This window comes from Mustela nivalis, assembly GCF_964662115.1.
Source record: "Mustela nivalis genome assembly, chromosome: 7".
NCBI lineage: Eukaryota > Metazoa > Chordata > Mammalia > Carnivora > Mustelidae > Mustela > Mustela nivalis.
In genome coordinates, this window is record NC_139026.1 from 9,298,159 (window position 1) to 9,322,412 (window position 24,254).

At 56.7% G+C, this 24,254-nt stretch overlaps 1 protein-coding gene and 1 long non-coding RNA gene across 12 annotated transcripts in view; both read left to right on the plus strand.

Moving 5' to 3' along the window:
- Positions 1-19,922, plus strand: part of LOC309869303 (casein kinase I) — a 30,927-nt gene extending 11,005 nt beyond the window's left edge. For 3 of the 11 annotated variants that reach the window (XM_082740135.1, XM_082740132.1, XM_082740134.1), the window contains exons 3-11: positions 7,783-7,893; positions 8,007-8,155; positions 9,750-9,978; positions 10,532-10,702; positions 12,190-12,338; positions 16,478-16,670; positions 16,790-16,929; positions 17,658-17,723; positions 18,652-19,922. In XM_082740135.1, the coding sequence (XP_082596261.1) occupies positions 7,783-7,893; positions 8,007-8,155; positions 9,750-9,978; positions 10,532-10,702; positions 12,190-12,338; positions 16,478-16,670; positions 16,790-16,929; positions 17,658-17,690 (1,175 nt within the window). In that variant the 3' untranslated portion in view covers positions 17,691-17,723; positions 18,652-19,922. Of the gene's footprint in view, positions 1-7,782; positions 7,894-8,006; positions 8,156-9,749; positions 9,979-10,531; positions 10,703-12,189; positions 12,339-12,939; positions 13,044-13,139; positions 14,688-14,720; positions 14,881-16,477; positions 16,671-16,789; positions 16,930-17,657; positions 17,724-18,651 lie in introns of those variants that run through there. The other 8 variants (XM_082740136.1, XM_082740138.1, XM_082740139.1 and 5 more) reach the window with 4 other exon arrangements.
- On the plus strand, positions 14,575-14,880 carry LOC309869305. Its single transcript, XR_014314099.1, has 2 exons — positions 14,575-14,705; positions 14,749-14,880. It is a non-coding gene; the product is annotated as an uncharacterized lncRNA (long non-coding RNA).
- Positions 19,923-24,254: the final 4,332 nt, after the last annotated feature.

Here is a 24,254-nt window from a genome sequence, read left to right on the forward strand (position 1 = left end):
CAGTAACCTCTGGGTAGGGGTGGGGGTAGGGGTCTGGTCAGAGTTTTCAGGATCATTCTCTCCGGATGGGCTTCCTGTTGAAAGTCTGAGTTTGCGCTCCTGTTGTCATTTTAAACAAACCGCTGACATCTCAACCCCGTTCCTCAGCCTGGCAGAGGAGAGGCACCTGCCTTCACATGCTACCTTCTCAGCTGCCCGAGCGCATGCGTGGTCAGGAGCCATGGCTCTTCCCCTGCAGTTGCTGGTCTGGAGGGGAGGGCCTGTGGTGGTAGTTGCGAGTGGGAATTGATAGCGCAGGGTGTCGAGCCCCTAGGGTTTGGCCTCATTCCTGTCTCTTGGCCGCTCTTTCCCTCCTTGGAAAAGCAAAGTAAATCATTTCTGTCCTGGGCAGAGAAAAACAACAAGGCCTTGTGCTGTGCTTGCTGGTTCTGAACCCGGGAGGCAGGGGGCGTTCTCTTACCCAGCGGTCTGGGTCTCTGCTCTCTTGGGGTATGAACTCTGCTTCTCTGTGAGCTGCCCTCTGCCCCATCAGAGAGGACAGGGAGGGGACACTGTCTGAGCACGTAGTTGCTGCTGGGCAGGCTCCTCTTTGTGGTTGCCCCACACAGCAGCGGGTCGAGCTGGAGCCCTTCTGTTCTGCACACAGCCAGAAGCAGGTGCGGCGTGGTCAGGCTGGCCTCCCGCTGCTTCTCTTGCCCGCTAGAAAAGGCAGCCCTTGCACCCGTGTGAGTGCCAGAGTGTGACAGAACATGGGAGGGAGACGTCAGACAGACCCGAGTTCCAGACCTGGCTTTGTGCAACCGTTGGGAACGTCAGGTGGCTGCTCTGTGCCTCAGTGTCCCCATATGGAAAGTTCATGGGATAATGAGGCCTGACTGACCAAGGGGAAAAAGAGGGAGCAGTGGCTTTTGGCACAGATGCACATCTGCTCCCAGGAAACATCCAGTCTGGGGCCTTCTTCCTGTAGAAGGGAACAGAAGCCCTGAGAGGGGAGGGGCAGGCCAAGGTCATTTGGAAAGCTAGTCCCTGGTCCCTGTGGAGAAACCTCCCTGGGGGCAGGACTTCCTGTTTATCTAGTTCATTTTGAAAACCCGGTCTAGCTTTACTCCTCTTTGTATAGGCTCCGGAGTAAATTCTACCAGGGCTTGGGGGCTGGCTTTTCTTGCATAGCTGTATGCCCTTGAATGGATGGTGACCTCCGCTGGTCTTGGCTTCCCCATCGGTAGAATGGGGTCAGGAGGCCTGCGAGGTGGTGAGCGGTGATGAGACCCCAGTGTGCACACCTGCGCATGCTCGGCCCAGCTGTGGCGCTCTTCTGTTGTGTCCTCCGCCAGCCCCAGGTCTTTTTTGGAGATTTGCTACTGTCAGAGGATTTGGGTCCACTTGGGCCTGAGTGGGGGTGGGGCGCCAGTTCTGCCTGGAGAGCAGTTCACCTGTCCAGCCTCTGCTGGGTGCTCAGGCCCAGGGGACCCTGGCCTGATGCTGTGTCCTGCCTCCTCCTTCCTGGGTTCCTGTCGCGTTGCTGCGGGGACAGTGGTGATTGTAGGGCCTCCCCGGCTGGCCTCGCTGGCTCCCTTTGTTCAAAGCCCTGGCCACATTCTTGTCACTGGTGCCAGTGCCAGGGCCCGACTCCAGATGGCCTCTGCAGGTGGGGCTGGGCGCGGCCTCCAGGCCCTGCTTTCCAGGATCAGCCACAGGCAAGTACTGGGTGGATGTGGCTGCAAGGCCCGTGGCCTCTCATGATGGTCTCGGGGCAGCTGCACAGGGTCCAGAAGTAGCCGAGACTGTGTCCCCTCTGCCACCACTGGCTGTGCGCCCTCAAGAGCTCCCTGTGCTTTACTCGTGGTCTCTGTTTCTCAGCTCTAATCGGCGGGGCATCGGTCTCCCCGGGGTCCTGTCTTGTTTGTCTGTGTTGGTATCTGAATGAGCCCTAGTGTGCGCTTGGTCACCCCCTCTACCTACCCAGGGCTTCCCCAGGCCCCCCGATCCTAGGACTGGCCAGCTCCAGGCCCTTCTCTGTGTCCGCGTGTGTTTTCCAGACTGGCCCATCCTCCCATGGGGCCACTGTCCCTAATTGCTGGGTCACCTCTGTTGTCTCCCAACCCCTGTTCCGGCATTTCCCACTTAGAGTTCTCCTTTGCTGCCCCCATAGAGGGTGAGTTGAGAGCTCATCTGGGCAGGGCTGCCTCCGCTGGTCTGGGCCTCAGTGTGTCTGTTGGTGGAATGAATGAGATGCTAGACAGTTGGAAGAGAGAAAAAAGCAGGGACTTTGGGGACTCACATTCAAAGCCCAGCTCTGCCCCAACAAGTCCTGTGACCTTGGGCCAGTTACTTAACCTTTCTGAGCCTCAGCAGTGAGAATTCAGGGAGACCAGAGAGAAGGCTGGTCGTCTCCAGACAGATCGGAAGCAGCTTGAGGGGCCCCTGCCGTGGTGGGAACCTGGGGGGTGCCATCCACTGTGGGTGTTTTCCAACACTCTCCAGGGACCCAGAAGCTTCACCTGAGAGCGAGCTCCCTGTCCTGGGGAAGTTAGTGTGGTGTTTGATCTCTTGGCCTTAAGTGTTTCAGTTTCTGTATGTGTCAGCTAGAGATACAAACAGTAGTCCTTGCAGGATGGCGGGGGAGTTGGGGCAGGGTGTGGGGGGGGTAAAGGGGCTCCTCCCACCTGCCCCTCCCCATCTCGGGGAAGGGTGTTCTCTGCAGCGCCTCTCTTCCCTGCATCTGTCTGCTGAACCATAGTCCTGGGGGCCCTACGTTCAGAGTGTCTTGGTCTCTGCCCCCTGCTGGGTCTGGGGTCACCATCAGCTCTCATCTAGGTTTCCCTTGCCCCTCATGTTCTCTCCAGTCCTTTCTAACATGCCAGTGGGTCTGAACAGGGGTGGGGGTGGGGGGGCGGGTTCGTCCCCCAGTCTGGGGACGTTTCTGATCGTTGGAACTGAGGGAAGAGGGGGTGCTGCTGGCAGCTGGTGTTAGGGACGCTGCAAGCCATCCTACAACGCACAGCACAGGTCCTACGACAAAGAATTGTGGGGCCCTAGATGTCAGTAGGGCGGAGGCTGTGAATCCCTCTAAAAAGGCATCCTTGCCTGGCCCGTGAAGTCTCAGGCTCAAGGCCAAGATCTTCACTTGGCATTTGAGACCCTTCTGATCACCTCTTCCACAGTCTCCCACAGTTGCCTCAAGCTCAGGCTGCAGCAAACCACTCAACTCACTATATCCCACTCCCAGCGGACCTTTGCATGTGCTGTGACCTCTGTCTGGCACAGTCCCGCTCACGCCTCCTGGAGCCTGTGCCACCTTTCCTCCCACTGGCCTGTCCGTGGTTAGGACACTGGGCTCATGTCTGAAACCCAGGGGCCTGTACTTACCAAGCCCAACTTCTGCTGAACACTTACTAGGGGCCAGGCACTCTTTTTTTTTTTTAAGATTTTATTTATTTATTTGTGAGAGAGAGAGAGCGCGCGCATGCGCACAAGTGGGCAGAGTGGCAGAGAGAGGCAGAGAGAGAAGCAGGCTCCCTGCCGAGCAAGGAGCCCGAGGCGGGAGGACCCTGGGATCATGACCTGAGCCAAAGGCAGTGGCTTAAGGGACTGAGTCCCCAAGGCGCCCTTGGGCCAGGCACTCTTGGCAGCCTGTTGATACCTCAGAACAGCCTCCCATGCCATGCCCTCCCTGCCTTTCAGAAATGTGCAGGGCCCTCCCTGGTGATGCGTGCTGATGTGCCAGAAGCAGTTTACCATTTGCAAAGTACCTTTTCTCCACTTGCTCCCTGGATTTGGTGATCTGTTTTCTTACTAATTTTATTTTATGGGGTTCACAAATGAAAACACATAAAACCAAAAACCGAAACGCAAAAACACGCCGAGTGAAAGAAGCCAGTCACGAGGGATCACATATTGTATGCTTCCATTTAAAAGAAACGTCCAGAACAGGCAAACCCACAGATACAGAAAGTAGATGAGTGGTGGCCTGGAGCTGGGGTTTGGGGGAGATGCGGAGCGAAAACTGAAGGGGTCTGGGCTTTGGAGATGGTGAAAATGTTCTGAAGTTGCTCGGGGTGTGAATCGCACAGCCTTGCGAGTACACTAAAAACCACTGAATTGTACACTTTAAAGAAATAATCGTGTAGTACGTGAATTGTATCCCAACAGAGGTGTTGGGAAAGATGGCAGCCCATAATCTAGAATCCAGTAAAATGTTGTCCCCTCCTGGGCTAGGGGTCAGCGTAGCCCTGCCCGGCCCTCACTGGTTTCTCCTGCTTCTTTCCAGTGTTTTCTTATGTAGATACAACCAAACACAGATCAGTATGATTTCCCCCATCTTTTCACGTTTTTAAACTGGAGAGAGCATAGAATGCACACTGTTCTGTGCTTTGCTTTCTCACTTCCTGTATCTTTGAGATCTTTCCACTTCTGCACCGAGAGAGCTTCCTCATTCTTTTTCCATTGTATTCCGTGTTATTGATGGGCCATTCTTCATTTAACTAGGCCCTGGAATGACGGCCATCTGGGCTGTGTCCAAGTTCTGCTGTTGCAAACACCCCACAGCGGACCGCCTCATGCAGGCCCTTTCTGTACTCACTAGGGTGTTGAGTGCACCCCTAAACTGGGAGCCGGCTTATTCAGTTAACACATGGGCTCCTCGAGCCATGGTCCCCACCGCCCCACAGCCCCGTGTGGGACAGCGCAGGCGTCTCACCGCCAGACCTCCGCCAGGCACTGGTGGGGGAGCTCTTTGGGGACCATTTGCGTTACTCTCACAAGGAGGCTGAGCCTCTCGCCATTTTTATATTAATGATTTCTTTCTCTTGAAGCATCTCTGTAGGTCCTTTACCCTGTTTGCTTTGAGCCTTTGGTCTTTTTCCTACTGGGGCATAGGAGCTGGTTAACATGTTAGTGCCATTATCCCCTTGCCACTGGTAAGTTACAGGGATATTTCATAGGACTTTGTGGCTGGTGTTTTGTTTTTTTTTTTTTTTTAAAGATTTTACTTATTTATTTGATAGACAGAGATCACAAGTCGGCAGAGAGGCAGGCAGAGAGAGAGGAAGGGAAACAGGCTCCCTGCTGAGCAGAGAGCCTGATGCGGGCTCCCAGAACCCCGAGATCATGACCCAAGCCTGACCCAAGCCGAAGGCAGAGGCTTAACCCACTGAGCCACCCAGGGGCCCCTGTTGCTGGTGTTTTTGCCACAGAGAAGGGATTCCCATTTTAGATGGGATGGAGCCATTTTTATTTTTATTTTTTTTCTTTTTCCTAAATGGCCTTTGGGTTTTAAATCAGGGATAAAAAGCTTTGCCTGCCCCAGAGTTGTAAGGCAATTCTCCCTTCTCTTCTTCTCAGGTCTCATTGTTTTCTTTTTATTAAATGTGAGTAGATACAAAAGAAGGCATACAGCCAGTACGCATGCTGTCAGGCCCCCTTCCTCCCCTTCCCCTCAGAGGAGGACGTGCCTGTCACCCTGTAGGCCCCCGCCGCCCCATGCTGTTCCCTCCTCTCCTTTCCCCTCAAAGGGAACCACCTTCTCCCTGTTGAAATTGTTCCCTTGTGTTAAAGAGTTTTGTTACGTTTGTATCCCTAGACCTAACCCCGTTCAGTTCAGCATCGTATCTTTTCAACTGTGCCTGCCTTCTCCTGTCTCTTCCTCTCCTTCAACAGAGGTAAAATTTGCATAACACAATTAACCGTTTTTAAAATACACAATTCAGTGGCATTTAATACATTCCCAGTGTTGTGCAACCACCGTTCCTATCTAGTTCCCGCAAACATTTTCTTTTTCTTTTTTTGAAAGATTTTATTTATTCATCTGAGAGAGAATGAGGGAGAGCATGAGAGGGGGGAGGGTCAGAAGGAGAAGCAGACTCTGCTGAGCAGAGATGTGGGACTCGATCCCGGGACTCCAGGATCATGACCTGAGCCAGAGGCAGTCACTTAACCAACTGAGCCACCCAGGCACTCTCCCCGCAAACATTTTCATCACTCCAAAAGAAAACCCCATACCCGTTAGGTAGACACACCCTCTTTCCTCCTCCCCACCCCTGGCAATCACCAGTCAACTTCTGGGCTCTGCCGATTTACCTATTCTGGACAGTTCCTATAATAAATCCTACATCTCTGCTTTGGTGTCTGGCTTGTTCACATAGCACGTTTGCAGGGTTCATCGACGCTGTAGCACGTATCAGTCCTTCATTCCTTCCTGTGGCTGAATAACATCCCGCTGCGTGGAGAGAAGCATTCAGTTTGTCCACACTGCCCGTTGCTGGGCACTGGCTTGTCTTCACCCTGGGTTCTCGTGAATGGTGTGGCTCCTTGCTCTCTCGGACAGCATGTTAAGATGCTGGGAGCCAAGATGCCTGGGTGGCTCAGTTGGTTAAGCGTCTGCTCTCTGCTTGAGTCAGGATCCTGGGGTCCTGGGATTGAGCCTGCCGAAGCAGGCTCCTTGTTAGCAGAGAGCCTGCTTCTCCCTCTGCCTGCTGCTTCCCCGCTTGTGAGTGCGCTTTCTCTCTCTCTGACAAATAAATAAATCAAATCTTAAAAAAAAAAATTGCTGGGAGCTGCCCACCAGCTGCCCGGAGCCAGTATCCATTCCTTTGCCCTGCCCTGTGGCCTTCTCTCCGACTGCTTGGCAACTTAGCTGTTCTGATGTCAGACTTCAGGAGTCATGACATTTTTGTCTTCCTGGAGCTCCCGTGTTTCTGAAGGACAGATACTCGGGAGTGGGCTTGCTTGGGAGAGGGTTTGTGTGTATTCAACTCTACTGGGTAAATGCCAGCTTGGTTTTCAAAGTGACTATGCAGGGGTGCCTGGCGGCTCAGTGCCTGGCAGCGTGTGACTCTTGATCTCGGGGTTGTGAGTTCGAGCCCCATGTTGGGTGTAGAGCTTACTTAACAACAACAAAAAGGCAAAGTGGCTATGCTCACTTATACCCCACCTTTTTCTTTTTTCCACACAAACTTTGGCTTCACTTGGGATTTCTGGTGTGTGTGGGGTGAACTATAGTGTCTTTTCTCAGATGGCCAGCCAGTGGTTCTGGGGCTGCTTATGGCAGAGCCTCATCTTGTCCCCTGACTTGAGACGCAGGCTTTCTCCTGTCCTGCAGTCTTCTGGGCTGGTGTCCTCCCCTGGCTCTTCTGCTCTGTGTGTGTGTGTGCTAAGGCTCCACAGTTTCAGTCACCCCTGCTGCAGTGACACTTGGCCTCTCTGTCCCTCAGTTTGGCCCCTGGCCTCTAACTCAGCCCACTCAGTATTAGAACTGGGGAAACTAAGGCAAGGCACAGTTTGGGTTTGGGTCTTTCTTGGGACTTCTTGAGACAGAAGCTTGCCCCACTCCCTTCTCTCCTCCTTAGCCCTGACATCCCACTGACCTCACTCCTCTCCAGCTCAGGGGCTCCCACTCTCCAGGGTAAATTCCTCTCCCGCGATCTGTGAGCCCTCTGCAGCCCATCTCGCCTCCCTTCACATCTGACATTCTGGCTGCACCAGCCTGTGGCTCTGTGACGTGTCCGCAGTTCCTCCTGGCCTTCCCCTCGCACATGCGCTCTTCCCACCCACCCCACCCCCCCCCCCGCCCCAACTGGCCCAGGGGTCCGCTCTGTGCCCACAGTCCCTCCACTTCCCTTGGATGCAGTGCAGGGCCCTCTGCCGCTCTTCTGCCGCTCTTCTGTCGTCCCCCAAGGGGTGCTGAGCTGCTCAGGCACAGACGTCTGACTTGGCCCTGACGTGAGGCCAGCTGCCTGGCCGAGCGTGACCCAGGTCCCCTGTGCCCTCCCCCGCCCCTGGCAGGTGCCAATATTGCCTCTGGTGAAGAAGTTGCCATCAAGCTCGAGTGTGTGAAAACGAAGCACCCGCAGCTGCACATCGAGAGCAAGTTCTACAAGATGATGCAGGGAGGAGGTGAGGGCTGGGCGGGACCTGGGGGCGGGGCCTGAGGCGCTCTGGGGGCGTGCATATATGCGCATGTGTGCAGGGGGCGGTCCCACGCTGACAGCCACTATTCTGGCCCTCAGTGGGAATCCCGTCCATCAAGTGGTGTGGAGCGGAGGGGGACTACAATGTGATGGTCATGGAGCTGCTAGGGCCCAGCCTCGAGGACCTCTTCAACTTCTGCTCCCGCAAGTTCAGCCTCAAGACGGTGCTGCTCCTGGCGGACCAGATGGTGAGTCCCCCCCATCAGTCCTCCCCACCCAGGGACTGTGGGCCCTGCTGGGCTTGTGGCTTCTCTTCCAGCCTCTGTTTCCCCACCGGGCACAGGGTACTAGCCCTGCCTTCTGCCTCTGAAGGATGCCACAGCAGGAGGTAGTGACAGGGATATAGGACAGCCTTGCTGCCTGGACCAGGACCAGGGGACATTGACCATTGACTGTAGAATGGTGGTATGGGGGGCGTGAAATGCAGATCTCTAGGCCTCCTGGATTGGGGTCCTGGAGTAGACCTAGTACTCTGCCCTGGGATGATTTTTTTTTTTTAATTTTTAAAGATTTTATTTATTTATTTGCTAGAGATCACAAGTGGGCAGAGAGGCAGGCAGAGAGAGGGGGAAGCAGGCTCCCCGCTGAGCAGAGAGCCCGATGAGGGCCCCATCCCAGGACCCTGAGATCCTGACCTGAGCCGAAGGCAGAGGCTCAACCCACTGAGCCACCCAGGCGTCCCTGGGATGATTCTAAAGCTAGTGATCACACAGACCTGGCTTGCACCCCGGTGTGCTGACTCTGGGTGATCACTAAGCCTCTGTGTCTCCCCTTTGCTGGGCTGTTGCGGGATCGAGGGGGACACCACACAGTGCCTGGACCAGAGCAGATGCATGCCTACTGATAAGCAGTTCTTCGATCCTAGCATCCTTTATAAACTCAGGATAGGAAACCTTTTTAAAAAGAAAAAAGCATAGGATTTGGGACCCGGAATGATACACGGACGGGGCTCCCGTTAGGCAGGGTCTGGGTCTGCGGCCTGCACACCAAAAGTCTGTAGACCCTGCAGTTTCAGGCTACATGTGTGTGTGTGGGGGGGGGGGGAGCGTTGTCGGATTCCCCCAGGATTGGACACAGTAGGTAATACTCAGCCAAGCCAGATGTTTGTTCTCAGAAGCCTGAGACCAACCCAGAGAAGGAATGGACTTGCCAGAGAACGTACCATGTACTTATATGTTAATTTTAGTTTCTGACATAGTGGTGAAAGACAGGGTCTGTGTGTCTGCTTGACTTTGGTGTCCTTGGCAAGCTAGGGCACAGAGCCTGTCTTTTGTCCTCCATCTCTGTCACCCCAGCTGAGTTGAGGCTTCACTGGTACTCCTCCCTCTCCTCCCTTCCCCCACAATCTGATTGCTAGAACAACCTTCGACATGCCTCTCTACCTTCGGCTCCTCTAGTCCGATGCGGACGTACAGCTGGACAGCAGAGGCTTCCTTGCGGGCCCAGATGCCTTTGCAGGCTTTGTTTCTAGATCTTACCATTAGCTTTCCTACCTTGCTCTCTCCCCACTCCGTCTCACAGTAACCTTGGTGAACTCCTCTTTCACAATTCCTGTCTGTGTCACTTCCTCCAGGAAGCTCTCTCTGACTTCCCCCCTTGAAGTCATCCCACACAGCTGCAGAGACAGATCTTTCTCTCCTACCCAAGGCAGGGATCACGGATGTGTGTCTTCTGTCCTTACCGCCCCAGCCCTCAGGCCCCACTGCAGGGCCTGGCCCTGACTGCTCAGTAGAAGCACACACCCAGACAGCTCGCTGAATGCCTCGCTGTCCCCTGCCCCAGATCAGCCGCATCGAGTACATCCACTCCAAGAACTTCATACACCGGGACGTCAAACCTGACAACTTCCTCATGGGGTTGGGGAAGAAGGGCAACCTGGTGTACATCATCGACTTCGGCCTGGCCAAGAAGTACCGGGACGCCCGCACGCACCAGCACATCCCCTACCGGGAAAACAAGAACTTGACCGGCACTGCCCGCTACGCCTCCATCAACACCCACCTGGGCATCGGTGAGTGCGGGGCCCTGCCTCTCTGCGGCTGGAGGTATTCCCTCCATTGTTGCCACAAAGTCAGGTTTTCCCCTTCAGGACAGCTGTAGCATGGCCACAACCTTAAGATGCCTGACTTCAGCCCTATAGCAACCCAGGCAGGTGTCCGCTTTCCATTGTGGGGGGACACGGGTTCACGGGTGCTTGAGGTACTGGAGTCACATTTGACCCTGGCCCTGTCTGAGGCTGCACTTGTGCCCTGTCCCCACAGGGGGCTGGCAAGGAGGCCCCGGGTTGCCTGCTCTCTAGCTGCTGAATGTGGAGGTGCCTGAGCTGGAGAAACTAGGCCCTGATTGAGTAGGAGAAGCTGGGCCCCACATCTTTTTCTGTAGAAGGGTGACTGTAACCTGTGTCTCTGCCAGAGTCACAGCTAGCTGGTGGGCCAGGCGGTGGGGTGAGGAGGTGTGGGCGGTGCCCCTCAGTTGAGGAGCATGTCCTGGAGGAGGGGGGCCTGGTCCCTGTTGGCTAGGAGCCCCCGCGGACCCCCCCTCACCCTGTCCTTGATTCCGTGCAGAGCAAAGCCGTCGAGATGACCTGGAGAGTCTGGGCTACGTGCTCATGTACTTCAACCTGGGCTCCCTGCCCTGGCAGGGCCTCAAAGCGGCCACTAAGCGCCAGAAGTACGAGCGCATCAGTGAGAAGAAGATGTCGACACCCATCGAGGTCCTCTGCAAAGGCTACCCCTGTGAGTAGCCCCGTGGGGATGGCGGCTGGTCGGGGAACCCTTCAAGGCCTCCCTGAGGGGAAGACAGGGCCACCCAGCCCTCACTGGACCCCCGCTGCCCCAGCTTCAGAGCGTTGGTCACAGGCTGGCTGTCACTGCTCGGGCCCCTGCTCCCGCCTCATCTCATGAGGGCTTTGAGTAAGAAAAGCTTGTTCTTCCTCGCCCTGTGAGGCCCCTTCACCACCCATGCAGAGGCCCCTTCTGACACGTGGGCTCACCACACGTGTGGGGGTTCCCCGCATCAAGCAGTTCTCTGGGACACTGTTGGGTGCTCTCTAGCTTGACTCCATTTGACACGGTCTGCCTAGAGACAGTGGGAGATCCCACAGTTCGGGGCTCCGTCCCACGAGAGCCCCCCCCCTGCCCCCCGCCCTAGCCCCAGAGGTCGGTCACAAGTCCAGCTTTCCACCTGCTGGTGGTCTGACCGGCCGGCTGCGAGTCTGAGGTTCCTACGTTCCCCCCTCCCCCAGCACGGGTGAATTTGCTAGAGCAGCTGCAGGACTCAGGGAAACTCCTCTGTGTGGCAGCTTATGAAAGGCCACGATAAAGAATGTAGATGAACGGCCAGATGAAAAGATAACAGAGCGTGAGGGCTGCAAAGGGCCTGAGCACAGAGACTTCTGTCCCCATGGAGTTGGGGCATGTCACCCTCCTGTATGGGGATGTGTTCACCAACCTGGAAGCTGTCCAAACCCCATGCTGTATAGAGGCTTCCTCGTGTAGACAGAAGTGAGTACTAACTCTGTTTCCAGGCCCTCTCCCTTCTAAAGAAGTGTTTGGGGACGGACGCTGGAAATTCTAAGCGTCTAAACGTGGTCTTGGGCTTGGTCTTTCTGGTGACCAGCTCCCACCCATCCAGGAGCCATTTAGGAGGCCACCCAGAGTCGCCTCATTGGAACAAAAGATGCGCCCAGTGCTGTTAGCATTTAAGGGTTTGTGAGGGTTTGAGGAACTCTCGTGCCAGGGACGGGCCAGAGGCCAGTGTGCATTTTCTGTTCATCCCGGGGGCTGCCCCGGCCCTGCTTTTCGGAGAAGGAGGTGGAGGTTTGCCTCCTGTGGCTTCAGTCATGTTGGGAGCCTCCCCCTGGGCCCTTGACTGTCCTTTGGATTTTAGGACAGCTCTTGACCTGCCATCTGCATGCTGCTCCCCAGAGTGACTGGCAAGAGCAGGTAGAGCCGTGGCCTGTGGCCCTGGGGTACCCTTGCTGCAAGGGGGCGTGCGCTCCTAACTCCCGGCCCTCCACGTCGAGTCTTCAAGGCTCTGCTCCCTGGCATGCAAGGGTTTTAGCGCCGTAAGGAGGACCATCGTTCTGCTCTGTCGTCCTCTTGTCCCCTCTGAGACTGAGAGCCTTTGGAGGGACCTCGGGTGGGTAGGACAATGCGGGCTGCGGGGGTGGGGGCCCCGGGAGCCTGGGCCTCATGGCGGTCTTTTCTGCGCCCCCTGCCAGCCGAGTTCTCCACATACCTCAACTTCTGCCGCTCCCTGCGGTTCGACGACAAGCCCGACTACTCGTACCTGCGCCAGCTCTTCCGCAACCTCTTCCACCGGCAGGGCTTCTCCTACGACTACGTCTTCGACTGGAACATGCTCAAATTCGTGAGTCACCTGGAGGCCAAGGCGGGCTTGGGGGACTGGACAGGGAAGGCCCCGACTCCTAAGGCCAAAGTGACCCTGTGGCGGGTGGGGCTCCCGACAAGTGGGGGCTCTGAGCCGGACAGTGCACGCGACCTCACTGGGCTCCCGGAGTCCCCGCAGTCTTCCCACTCTAGCCTCATCTGTGCTGAGCGCGTGTGCCGCCGCGGGCAGTGGGGCCCAGGCAGGGCACTGCCTCCCTCCAGGCCCAAGAGGACCTGGCCGGGCCTTGAGTCCCTCCTAGGTGCCCTCGGCAGGGCGTGGATGGCGCTGGCGGGCCCTCCGGCTGTCCTGATTGTCGCCTACACCACCCTGCTCTTGCTGTCCTGCACGCCCCAGGCAGCTGCCTTCACCGTGGCCCCTCTGGCCAGCCTGGACCCATTCATTGTGGTTTCTTTCTTCCTGGTCATGGGACCCTGGGTCTTGCTAGGCGGTTGCTCTGTCTCCCTCTTTTAAGGGTTTTGGGGGCCGGGGGCGGTGGGGAGAAGCGTCAGCCCGTCAGCAGTGCCCAGAGCTCCGGAATCTGTGAAATCGTGTGTCTTGTTTCACGTTTCTTCTGGAAAAGGGGGCTTCCTCGAGCCAGGCTCAGCCCCGTGACAACGAAGCCATTGCGCTGCCCTGTCCCTGTCCCTGTCCCTGTGCCGGGCCCACGTACTCACCCTCATACTGGTAAGGACCCTCAGAGGCCCGGCCTTTCCAAGATTTACCGCGTGGCTGGGCAAGCACAAGAGGCTGAGCCTCTGCTGTGCTCTCTGTCCCTTCCAGGTGCCCGGCGTCCCTGGGCACCCAGGGCCCTCCAGATAGGCCCATGGAGGAGGTGGAGGAGCTGCCCCCCCAAAACTACTGGCCTGTGGTCTGGACTCCGGGGCCCCAGTTCTGACGTCACCAGATGTGTCTGAGCCCATCGGGGCCAGGCCTGAGGAGGTGTCCCTTGGCATGGTGGGGTGCAGTGGAGAGGGAGTGGTGAAGGCCCTGCCGTGAGATTCTTGGGGATCAATCAGCTGCCTCATGAACGGAGCCTGAAGAAGGGATGATGTTCACTGCCCTGGAGGGCCTGGTGGGAATGGGCACCAAGAATGGCCTCAGCAAGACCCTGACGGTGGCCTCTGTATTGAACCTGAACTCGTTAAGCGCCCCCACCTGTACTGCACCTCATGCTGTTGTGCTTCTCCTTTCGTGGCGGACACCAGATGCCCAGGACCTGAGGGCGGCTTCTGGATGCAGGGCTCAGCACCTGGGCTCGCGGCCCTCTTCTCTTTGGGGCTTGGGTGGGGACTTGGTACTGTACCCTAAGGAGTCTGACAGAGATTGGGCGGAGAGCTACGGTCCCACAGGCCAGGGGACTCGGGTGGGGGTGGGCGATGGGCAGTGGGGCACCTTCTGGCCCAGACCTCCTAGCTGGGAGTGTGGCCGAGGGCCAGGGGCCGGCTCTTCTCGCCCAAAGGGTGTTCATTGCTCAAGGCATCTGGACGCTGGGCACTGCCCTCATCTGTGTGGAAAGTCATCCCTGGGTTGGCTTCAGGGATGGGCTTGGCCCTTCCTCTCAGTATAGCTCCGAGAATGGGTTTTACGTTGTCTTGAGGCTTGCACCATGCAATATGGTACCTGGTGGCTACGTGTGGCTAATTTTTAATTAACTAAAATTAACCAAAACTGAAAACGTAGCTCCTCAGTCAAATTTGCTGCGTTTCAAGTTGTCTGGAGCCGCACGTGGCTGGTGAGTGGCTATCAGATCCAACAAGGCAGACGTGAACATTTCCGTCATCACAGAAAGTTCTGTGGGGCAGTGCTGCTCTAGATGGCTCCTTACAGAACCTCTCATGGGACCATCCAACTGACAAGATCTCCTCTCAAGCCCGGCCAGGAGCACCCTCCCCGCCCACTGCTGGCACTTCGACCCCTCCCCGGGGTCCCCTTCGAGGCAGGCTCTGGAGTCAGGAGCCGAACAGAGGTGCCCACAGCCTTATTCTGCACCAGTCTCTGACTTGGGGGCCTGGATTTGATCACTGGGCACCTTTGAGCCCATCACCCCATGGTGAACTCCACTTGATCTCCAGGGGCCCGTTGGCAGAAGCATCTGCAGACACGCAGTGGGGACCTTCCATGCCATCGTCCCAAGGCCAGGCCCCAGTGCACTTACCAGCACCTACCTACAGACCAGACACCATGCTGGGCACCCAGGCCTACGGACTCCTGGGGGAAGGATCCCACCCCTGACTGCGAGCGGCTCTCCCTGAAGTAGCCACCCCATTCAGCATCACGGCCCCGGGACCTCTGGCCCCCTGGAGCCTGGGCCGTTGCAGTCAGCACACGGAGGCACTGTTTTCTGAGGTCCAACCAGCGCAGTCAGCACACGGAGGCACTGTTTTCCGAGGTCCAACCAGCAAGCCCGGAGGATACTCAGTGTAGCCAAGGACAGGGGTCTGCACTACAGGGCTGGGTGATTGTGTGACTTTGATGTTGACTTTCTGTGTTTCCTGTGGGCAAATAAAAGCCAAGAAACCTCTCCGGTGTGCATTTCTTGAGGCGTCACTGGTTGGATGGAAAGTAGCTCCTCCTGCTCCGGGGCTGGCCTTGACCTGAGCCTGCTGGGGTCAGGGTGTAGCCCTCTGCGTAGTCACTCACCCCTGGCCTGTACCCCTCTGAGTGGACCCCTTGGCTTCACTAGCCTCCGTTGGCCCAGGCCAGGGGTGGGCTTGTCCCCCACCAGGCCCACAGGTTTCCTGAATGGGGCTGCAGCTCTTACACAGGCCTGCTCTGTTTCTGGGGCTCAGGTGCTCTCTGCCTGTCGCTCTCTCTGTCACTGACGGGGGAGCCCGGGGTCCGGGGTGGGGCTGGGTGGAGGCCGGAGTCAGGAGCTAGAGCCTCGGGAGTTCCAGGCCTGCCCTGTCAGGCTTGTGGGTGGGAGGACTGGGGATGTATGTCCCTCCTAAGCATTCTGGGGATGCAGAGTAGGATCGGGGGGGCAGAGGCCTGGATTTAAATCCTGGCTCTGCCCTGAGTTGTGTGAGCCCACACAGGTCACGAGGGCTCCTTGGGCCTCGACGCCTCACTAGGGTTCAGGGATCATTCTGCTCCCCAGCCCCTATCTCTTGGAGTTGCTTAAAGGCAAGGGCCGCCCCCAGCCCTCGTTTCCAAGGACAGCAGGGCCTTCCCGGCCAGGTGCCTGGGAGAGACAGGGTTGCAGGAGCCTGCGCCCCGTGGCCCATGACCAGCGCCCCCCCACTCAGCCTGCAGCTCTCTCCTCCACAGATGCGGCCCCCCTCTTGCCAGCCCCCCGCCCTTCCCTGTGGACGACCCCAGGACCAACTAGGTAATGCGGCCAGACGCCGCTCCCATGCCGTGCTGCTCTCTCTGAGGCTGTCTCCTTTCCTCCTGCACTGGGGTGGCAGCGGCCGGAGGGCAGGCCCTGAGGGCTTCTGGAACCCTTGCGCCCCATCCTGCCTGTTGGGCCTCTTTTTCCTCCCGTGGGGGCGCCTAGCCCATTCTTTCTTGAGCTCCCCCTGAGCTCCTGTCTTGTCCCAGGGCCAGCGGCATCCGTGAGAGTCCCGGGGCCTCCCGGACCCCGCCTGCCGGAAGTCATTGCCGGCTCCAGGGATGGGGCAGGAACAGCCTTTGAAGGGATCCCCTGGCTGGCTCCCTGGTTCAGACGCTGGCCCTGCTTTTAGCTAGCTTTGTTCCTCTTTCTCTGGGTCTCTGAACACCTGCCCTGCTTGTTTGGAAACTTGGAGGGGCTGAGGGCTTTGGAACACAGCAGGGACCTGGGTTGGGAGGGCCTAGGAGTGCGCTTCGTCCTCTGGGGCATTAGCCCTCCCAGCTCCGCCTCCGCTCCATGAGACCAGGGCAGAGTGCCCTCGGCCCGTCCCTCGGACCCAGCTTCCTCCTTCCTCCGGGTGTTCGTGCGGCTTGTTTCTCTGTACCGGTTCTCTGTACCGAGGGCTTGGGAGTCGTTTTCAGGTCTCCCGCCTGGTGGGGAGGAGGCTGGACCAGAGGGTTTCCGAGCTGCCTCTTCCCCAGGGGCCCCCCCGGCCTCTTTCCCGTACTCAGCCCCGTGGGAGGGCTGGACCTCACAGGCCTGACTGGGTCTCCTCTCTTCCCCGCAGGGCGCAGCCCGGAACCCCGAGGACGTGGACCGGGAGCGGCGAGAGCACGAGCGCGAGGAGAGGATGGGACAGCTCCGTGGCTCGGCGACCCGGGCCCTACCCCCTGGCCCGCCCACGGGGGCTGCCGCCAACCGGCTCCGCAGTGCCGCAGAGCCTGTGGCTTCCACCCCGGCCTCCCGCATCCAGCAAGCTGGTGAGCGGCGTGGGGGGCCCCTTGCGCTGTGGGCTGGGCCCAAGGGGGGCCGGGGTGATGGGGGCCTGGACACTGATGGGGGGCCTCCCCCTGCGTCTCCCCTGCCTCTCCCCCTCTAGGCAATACTTCTCCCAGAGCGATCTCACGGGTCGACAGAGAGAGGAAGGTGAGCATGAGGCTACACAGGGGGGCGCCTGCCAACGTCTCCTCCTCCGACCTCACTGGGCGGCAAGAGGTCTCCCGGATTTCAGCCTCACAGGTGAGCTGCCCTGGCTGCCGGCCTCCTCTGCCTCGCCACTGGGCCTGAGGGCCATGGCCTGGGGGAGTCCGGGCTCCGGCTTCCATTCTTGCCTCTCCAATGACTTGGAGCAGCCCCTTTTGTTGAGCAAGGGACCTGGCTTCATTTAATTTCCTGAGGTTGGCTTAGCCCCAGGGAGCAGAGTCGGAGCAGGCTCAGAGCAAGTGGTGGAGCTGGGATCCTGGCTTCACGGCCGGGCCCCGCCCCGGTGGGCCACATGGAGCTCATGGAGGAGGTGTCGTGGTCCCAGCCCTCAGGAAGTCCCCCACAGGTCCCTCTCAGCACAGGGTGGAGGGATGGGCAGATTCTGCTGGTGGCCTCACTTGGGACCATGTTTGGACTCCGAAAGTTGGGAAGGGGGAGTCTGTAGTTGCCCAGGGATCTCCTGCAGAGGCGGCAGGAGACCTGCCTTGGTCCTTTTGCTGTGGTGGGTGAGCCCCAGGACAGGCATGAGCTGGGAGTGTGGTGGCCCCAACTTGATGTCCATGTGACCCGGAGCAGCTGCTTTGTCTCTGAAGCAGCTCTGTCCTAGGGTCATTGAGGTCACACTCCCCTTCCCTTGGTTCCAGGGGCGGTGGGGGTGGGCAGGGAGCTCCGCAGTGGGGAGAGACTTGCCAGACGGCTGTCAGCAGCAGCCTATTCCCCCCACCCCCACCCCCACCCCGCCTCTTGTGTTTCTCCTCCCAAAGACAAGCGTGCCATTTGACCATCTCGGAAAGTGAGGAAGAGCCACCATCGGACCAGTATTTGCTTAGGTGAGTCAGTATCTGCAGCAGAAGGAGCCCAGCCGGCTCTAGAAGCACCCATGGCCTCAGGGGGGAGTGGCAGGGCCCTCCCCTGCCCACACCCCAATCAACAGCTCTTGAGAGAATTTACCTCAGAGCTACTTGGCTCAGCCCAGCCCACACCAGCTCATTTCAGCTGGAAAAAGCCTCCCTCTGCCCTCAGGCCAGTCCTCCTTTTGCTGTCCCTCTGGTGGCTGTCCCTGCCCCCCTTCCAGTAGTCCCGCAGAGGAGTTAATCCTTAGGCTGATGCTCTCCCCCAGGCCTATAGTCCTGCCTTAGCCCCCGGGCTGTTAAACAAGTCACTCCCATAAAGCACTTAGAACAGGGTCATGTACTTGGGCGTTTATCTGATGTAAAACAAGGCCCTTGGTGGCCCTTGGTGGCTTCCCAGAGCCCTTTGGCCAGTGTGAATCTCCGTGGGTCGCCCGAGGCGCTGAAAGCAGGTCTCTGGAGCCTGGCTTGGGGAAGCGCAGGGCAGGACGCAGAGGGGAGGTTCTGGGAAGGGAGGGCTGTAGGGGGAAACGGCTGAGCTCCCTGGGGAATAGGTATATGGCAGGGGGCTTCGCCAGCATGGCCTCACACCAAGACTCCCTGAGCGTGAGGTGCTTTGCAGAAATTCATTCCAGGGCTAGAGCTGGGACGTGAAACAGGACTTACCTTCGCTGGCTCTCAGGTCCGAGAACCAGTCCTTCCGTGCAGGGTGGGGCGGGTGTGTGGCTGCTCACCGAGAGGACAGAGGAGGGAGAGATTGTTCTTCCCGTGAAAATGGAGCACCCACTGTGTCCCTGGAGAGGGACCCGCTCAAAGCCTCGGGACAGGAGCATGGGGACTGCAGGTTATCTGGCGGATGGTGGCCAGAGGCAGACGTGCACCTGATCTGTCTTCTCTCCCCTTCCAGTGTCTTCACTGTATTTTCTTTTAAAAACAACAACAAAAAGATGGGGGAAAAAACCACTCAAAAGAACAAAAAGAAAAAAACCCAGCATAAAACCGACGATGGATTTTCTTTTCTTTTTCTTTTTTTCCTTTTTTCTTTTTTCCTTTTTTTTTTTTTTTTTTTTTTTTTGCCATTGGCAAGAAGATGGGATGCCTTCAGCACAGAGGATTCTTGTCCCTACGCATTTCCCATTGTCCACAACCTTCAGGCAGCCAAATGCCCCCCAGAAATGGGGCTCCACATGCCAGGTGCCACGGCCACACCCCAGCCAGCACAGACACCGGCCGAGAGGGGCTGACTCCATGTTGGAGATGCCACTGGTCCTCGTGTGCCATCAAGAGGTGGCCTGAGGAGCCGGGGGAGGGGGAAACGGTGTGGTTGGTCGGGGAAGATCCCACTGGGTGCTCTTGAGCCTTGGGACCCCAGGAAACAGGCACAGCTCCTACTGCCTTGAAATGACTGTGGCCGAATTTCTGGGTTGGGCTTTTTCCAGTGTCCCCTGAATGTCTGGGTCTCTTTGCTTCTCCAAGAAGACTTTGAGGAATGGGTGGCGAGGTGGTGGGGACTGGGATTCCTTGTGTGTGTGTGTCTGTCTGTCTGTTTAGCTCCCTGGACAGCAGGTGCCCTGCCCCACCTGCCTGGCGGACTTTCGGTTCTCACCCTCCTAACAAGGACACAGGGGTAGGCGGTGACTTTCCGTGGCCCCCAAGAAGGGCACAGAGGGTCCTTGTCACTACCGATCCCTGAGACTGTCAGCAGCTTGTGGCAGCCCCATTCCCTTTATGTGGTCTTAGGGCAGATCTGTGACTACTTCCAGAAAGCATCTGGCTCCTGGGTTATGAATGAATTCTCCGGGCAGGCCACACTCACCTGGCGCCCCACCCTTCCTCCCGTGTTCTGCCTCTCTCCAGGAGGAGCCTGGGGTCAGGGCTGGGCACCGGATTCATCCACCCCTCCTAGTTAACGCCCCTTTTTACTTTATTTTTGTTTGTTTTCTCCGTGTGTGTATTTCCTAATTTATTTACCTCTTTTACCCCTTTTTTTTCTTTTCCTTTTTTTTTTTTTTTAAGAGCAAAGCTTTTTATTACTTTGTAATTTAAAAAACTGAAAAAAAAATACTGAAGAACTTTGGGGGGAATTTTGTACTTTTTTCCTGTGTAAATATTGGACTTTTTTGAGCTTTATTGTGGTTGTTAATTTGAAGTAATAAAGTAGAAAAGGATAAAGTGAAACGGACAGCCCTTGGTCCACATTTTTGCTCTGGGGGTTTCTCCCCAAGCAGGCCTGGGAGCAGGTGTGGCAGTTGGGGATGCCTAGGCCAGTGATGGGTACCTCCCTGGGGTTACTTTACACCAGTGTTTCAAAAACTGTAGCCATGCTAGCTGGGGCCTCATTCAAGTGCAGACTGGTGTGGAGACTGAGTCTGCATCCTCCCAAGGTCCAGGGGATCCCGCATGCCCAGGACCACACTACATAGGAAGGTTCAAAGCGCTCTTCACAACACGATCTTATACACACGAGAATTCTGAGTTCGGTCCTATTAATCTCCCTGCCTTCAGAGGGGGAAACAAGGCACAAGTAAAATGACTTGCCCGAGGTCCCACAGCCAGCTCTTTGGCAGCAGAACCAGGATTCAAACCCCGCCGTTGACCAGGGAGCCCTGTGAGAGAGGGTCCTGGCGTACGGTTCCGCGCTCACAGTTCCTCCTGCCAGGCCTTGAAAAAAGGAGCGGCCCTCAGCCTTTGTCTCGGCAGCGTAAGGAAGAATTGATCAGTTTACCTTTATCCAACGCAGTTTACTTTCCAACCTCTCATTAACCCAAGAGCTACTGTTTGCCACCATCAACCCGTATGACGAGCAAAGCCACCCGACTCATCTGTCAACCTGGAGAGAGGGCGAGGTCCCTGAGAGGTTCTCCAGGGGGCATATTGGAAGTCCTGGGCGTAGCTCAAACCCCCAGCATGCACGTCTGTTCCCTGCTGGTATATGAAGACCCAGCGACCCCCATGGCCTGGCTCAGGCCTGGGGGAGGGTCTCCTGCTAGCCCTCCACATAAGTCCGTATTCACAACCATCAAGGAACACCAGAAGGCCCGGAAGTCTGGGCAATACACCAGAGCCGACCACAGGAAAGCCTGTCTGGGAGAGTTCGTGTCCCCCCAGCTCTCCCTGCCCTCCCCTCAGCACCTTTAGGCAACGTAGCTGACATCAGTGAGTGTGGCCTTACCGCCGACGGGCCCCTAGGGAAAATACAAGGAGAGCGAATCTTTGAAAATCTTTATATATAATCTTTTGCAGCAAAGACTTTAATACCTAGTAACACTAATGTGTTGTTTGCTGTATTAAAATTCCAATTTTAGTAATACTACTAAATGTATACCTATGGAGTAGATTTGTGTTTTTACCATTTGGGGGGATTTTACTGTCTTTAGAATGTACCTGACTTAGGGGGTGCTGTCAGAGGCCAGTGCCCAGAAGTACCTTGAAATTGTTCTTTTCTCTGTGTGGTTATTGTATTGATTTTGATAATGAGTTAGTGCTCTCTCCTCCTCCCCAGCCCCTTGTTTTCATTTTATTTTTTGGAGATATCACGTATATGACACTCAAGCTATATTAAAAGTTATAATCAGAGAATCACTCCTGTTCCTGGCCCCTCCCCTGCCTGCACCCCCCCACACACACACCTACCATCTTCACTGGTTTCTGGTTCATTCTTCCTGTTTCTTATCTGGCAAACTAATGTATATGGGAGTGGGTGGTGGCTGACAGTCTCTGAGGAAATGACATTTAGCTGAGGCCAGAAGTGACCAAGATGTGTCAACCATGCAAACAGTTTATTTTTATTAAGTATGCCAAATAATCGCCCAGAAATTTTGCCCAGACTGGATGGGGCAAACATGCCACTTGGTGAATCATTTTCATTCATGCAACAAACAGTGACTGGGCTCGTGCCGGTGCCTGGGATGCCAGGTGCTGGGTCAAGGCAGTGGGAGGGGGGTGCAGGGAGGTCAGGGCTGGAGTCCAGAGGGCCAGCTTGGCTCCTCTGTGACCTTGGGCATTGTCTGGGTCCTGGTTTTCTTTGTAAAATGGGGGTGATAATAACTGCTTCCCAAGGTGGTGGAATTATAAGACCACAGAGCAATGTAAGGGCTGAGGTCACTGACGGCTTTCCATGCCACACCTTGCTCCCCCAACCCTCTGCTCAGAGCGATCCTATGAGGTTGGTATATTATGATGGCCGTTTTCTAGACGAGGACATTGAGGTACAGAGAAAACCTGCCTGGCTTCATGGCCAATGCCTTTAACCTTCGCTTAGCCAGGCACTTCATAGATGGTCAGTAACGGTAACTATACATTTCAAACAAGAGTGATCTTGGCTTCCAGAGGCTCATAGCCTAGTCTGGGGAAAGAGACAGACTAGCAAATCATTCATCCCAATCCAGAATCCGGTGTAAGATGTTCAGTGTGAACTAGAAACAACGCAGAGGGTGGGAATGTATTTGGTGTCACCAAGGAAGGTGTCTGAAATATTTGACCTGAGCCTTGAAATGTGAGTAGCACTTTGCCAGGGGACAGGCTGGGGGAAAGTCATTCCTAGCTGAGGAAATAGTATGTGCAAAGGCCCACAGGTATGCACTAGCTTGATACTCTTAGAAAATTCCACCAGGACCACCGACAAGGCTAGAAAGCAGGGGGCAGGGAGGCGCATTCCGAATTCCAAAGCAAGGAAAAGCGGCCAGAGTGGGAGGGGCAGTGCTTGGGGCGGAGCATCAGGCCGGAGGGCGTGGCCAGCGGACTCGAAAGGGCAAGTGGCAGGGATGAGGCTGCCAAGAAAAGAGGTTCTGGCTGACTATTTTACCCTAGCTTCTTTTTAAAAATGCAGGAACGCCTGGGTGGCTCCGTCAGTTATGCCCTGCGTTCGGCTCAGGTCATGATCCCAGGATCTTGGGATCGAGTCCCACATGGGGCTTCTTGCTCAGCGGGGAGCCTGCTTCTCTCTCAGCTTTTGCCTGCCATTCTGCCCGCTTGTGCGCTCTCTTTTTCTCTCTCTGACAAATAAATAAGTACAATCTTTTAAAAAAATGTAATTTAGGAAAATGCACATATATTAAGTGTACAGCTCGGTTGCTCATCACCACCTGATGAAGAGGTAGGGACTGAAGATACTCCAGCAAGCTCCCTCAAGCCCTTTCCCATCCAGTATCCCCCCCCCAGCCCCCCACCCATACATACACTGGACACCACTCTTCTAGATTCTCTCAGCAGGTGACCTTCTGACTCTGGGAGACAAGAGTCAGAGCAGCGGTGGGAGGAGGCAGTGTGCCCGGGAGCCTGACAGGAAGAGGAAGGCCTGGGCCCTCTCTACTAGGGTGGGCAGGTGGGAGGAAGTGGTTTTGAGGGTCCAAGAGGTGTGCAAATATTTGGAGGCTAAAGAAGCCTTGAGGAGGGGGCCCGGTGACTGGTGACTGGCCGCGGGTGGTTGGGAGGAGCAGGAAGGGGAGGAGACACCGGGAGAACCTGGTCTGGGACAAAAGGAGGGGCAGGGCTTCCAGCTCACTCCCCCCTGCAAAGGGTACAAGCCCCTTGTGTCCCCGAGCAACTGGCTCCTGGCTGGTGGCATCCTGGCCCCATTCCTACCTGCTGTCAGCGGGCCCCCCAACCCAGGGCCCTCCAGTGGGAATGGACCAGGGACCCCTGCAGCCTGCTCCATGGGGGGCCATCCCAGCAGAGCTTCAGTGAAAGGAAAAACCTACTCCACCATCCCCTTTCCCTCTGCCGCTCCCCCATCCATGCTCTGGTTGGGAAACAGCTCAGGGCATAGTTAGAGCTCAGAACTCCAAGCCCTGCGTCACAACCTCCTTCCCAAAGTCTGCCACACTGGGCGCCCACAGAACCACGTCAGTCAGTCCAAGGGCTAAACGTGTTCCAAGCTCCGGCCTCCCACAGCGATGGGGGCACCTATGACTCCGGCTCAAGCCACACTTCTCTGGGTCCTGTTGACCATGGGGGGAGAAGGCATCTGGTGTGCTGGGTCCACGTTGCCGTGGTGACAGCAGTCCCCTCTCCTCCTCCTCCCTGCCACCTCTTTTACCCTAGCCTCCTACCAATAGCATCTTTCCGCCTCCCGACTGTGTGAGGTCATGTTCCACAGCCTGCTGAGGGCCAGGAAGCTGCCCAGCAGGGCTTGCCTTCCCCGAAGCTGGGCTGCCCCATCCACCCCCACCACCGTAAGAGGCTGGGGGTTGGGGGGGGGGCGGGGCAGCCCAGACAGCTGCAGGGGTGAGCGGTGCCCAGGGCCCAGCCCTGGGGCTCAGGAGGCTGCCCAAAGACCCCTGCAGGCCCCTGGGAGAATGGCATTGAAGGTAATTACACAACCCGAGGCTTTTCATCCCAGCATCTTCAAAGCCCCTATGATTAAGGTGTGGCCCCTTTGAAGTTGTCCCATCTGGGGTTTTCCACTCACTGTAGCTCCCACCTGGCCCAGCCAGGCCTCTTGCTTCCTCCTCTCCTCCCTCTCATTAAAGCCTCTCTGAGAAAACCCTGAACCCCACTTCCCTAGATCCC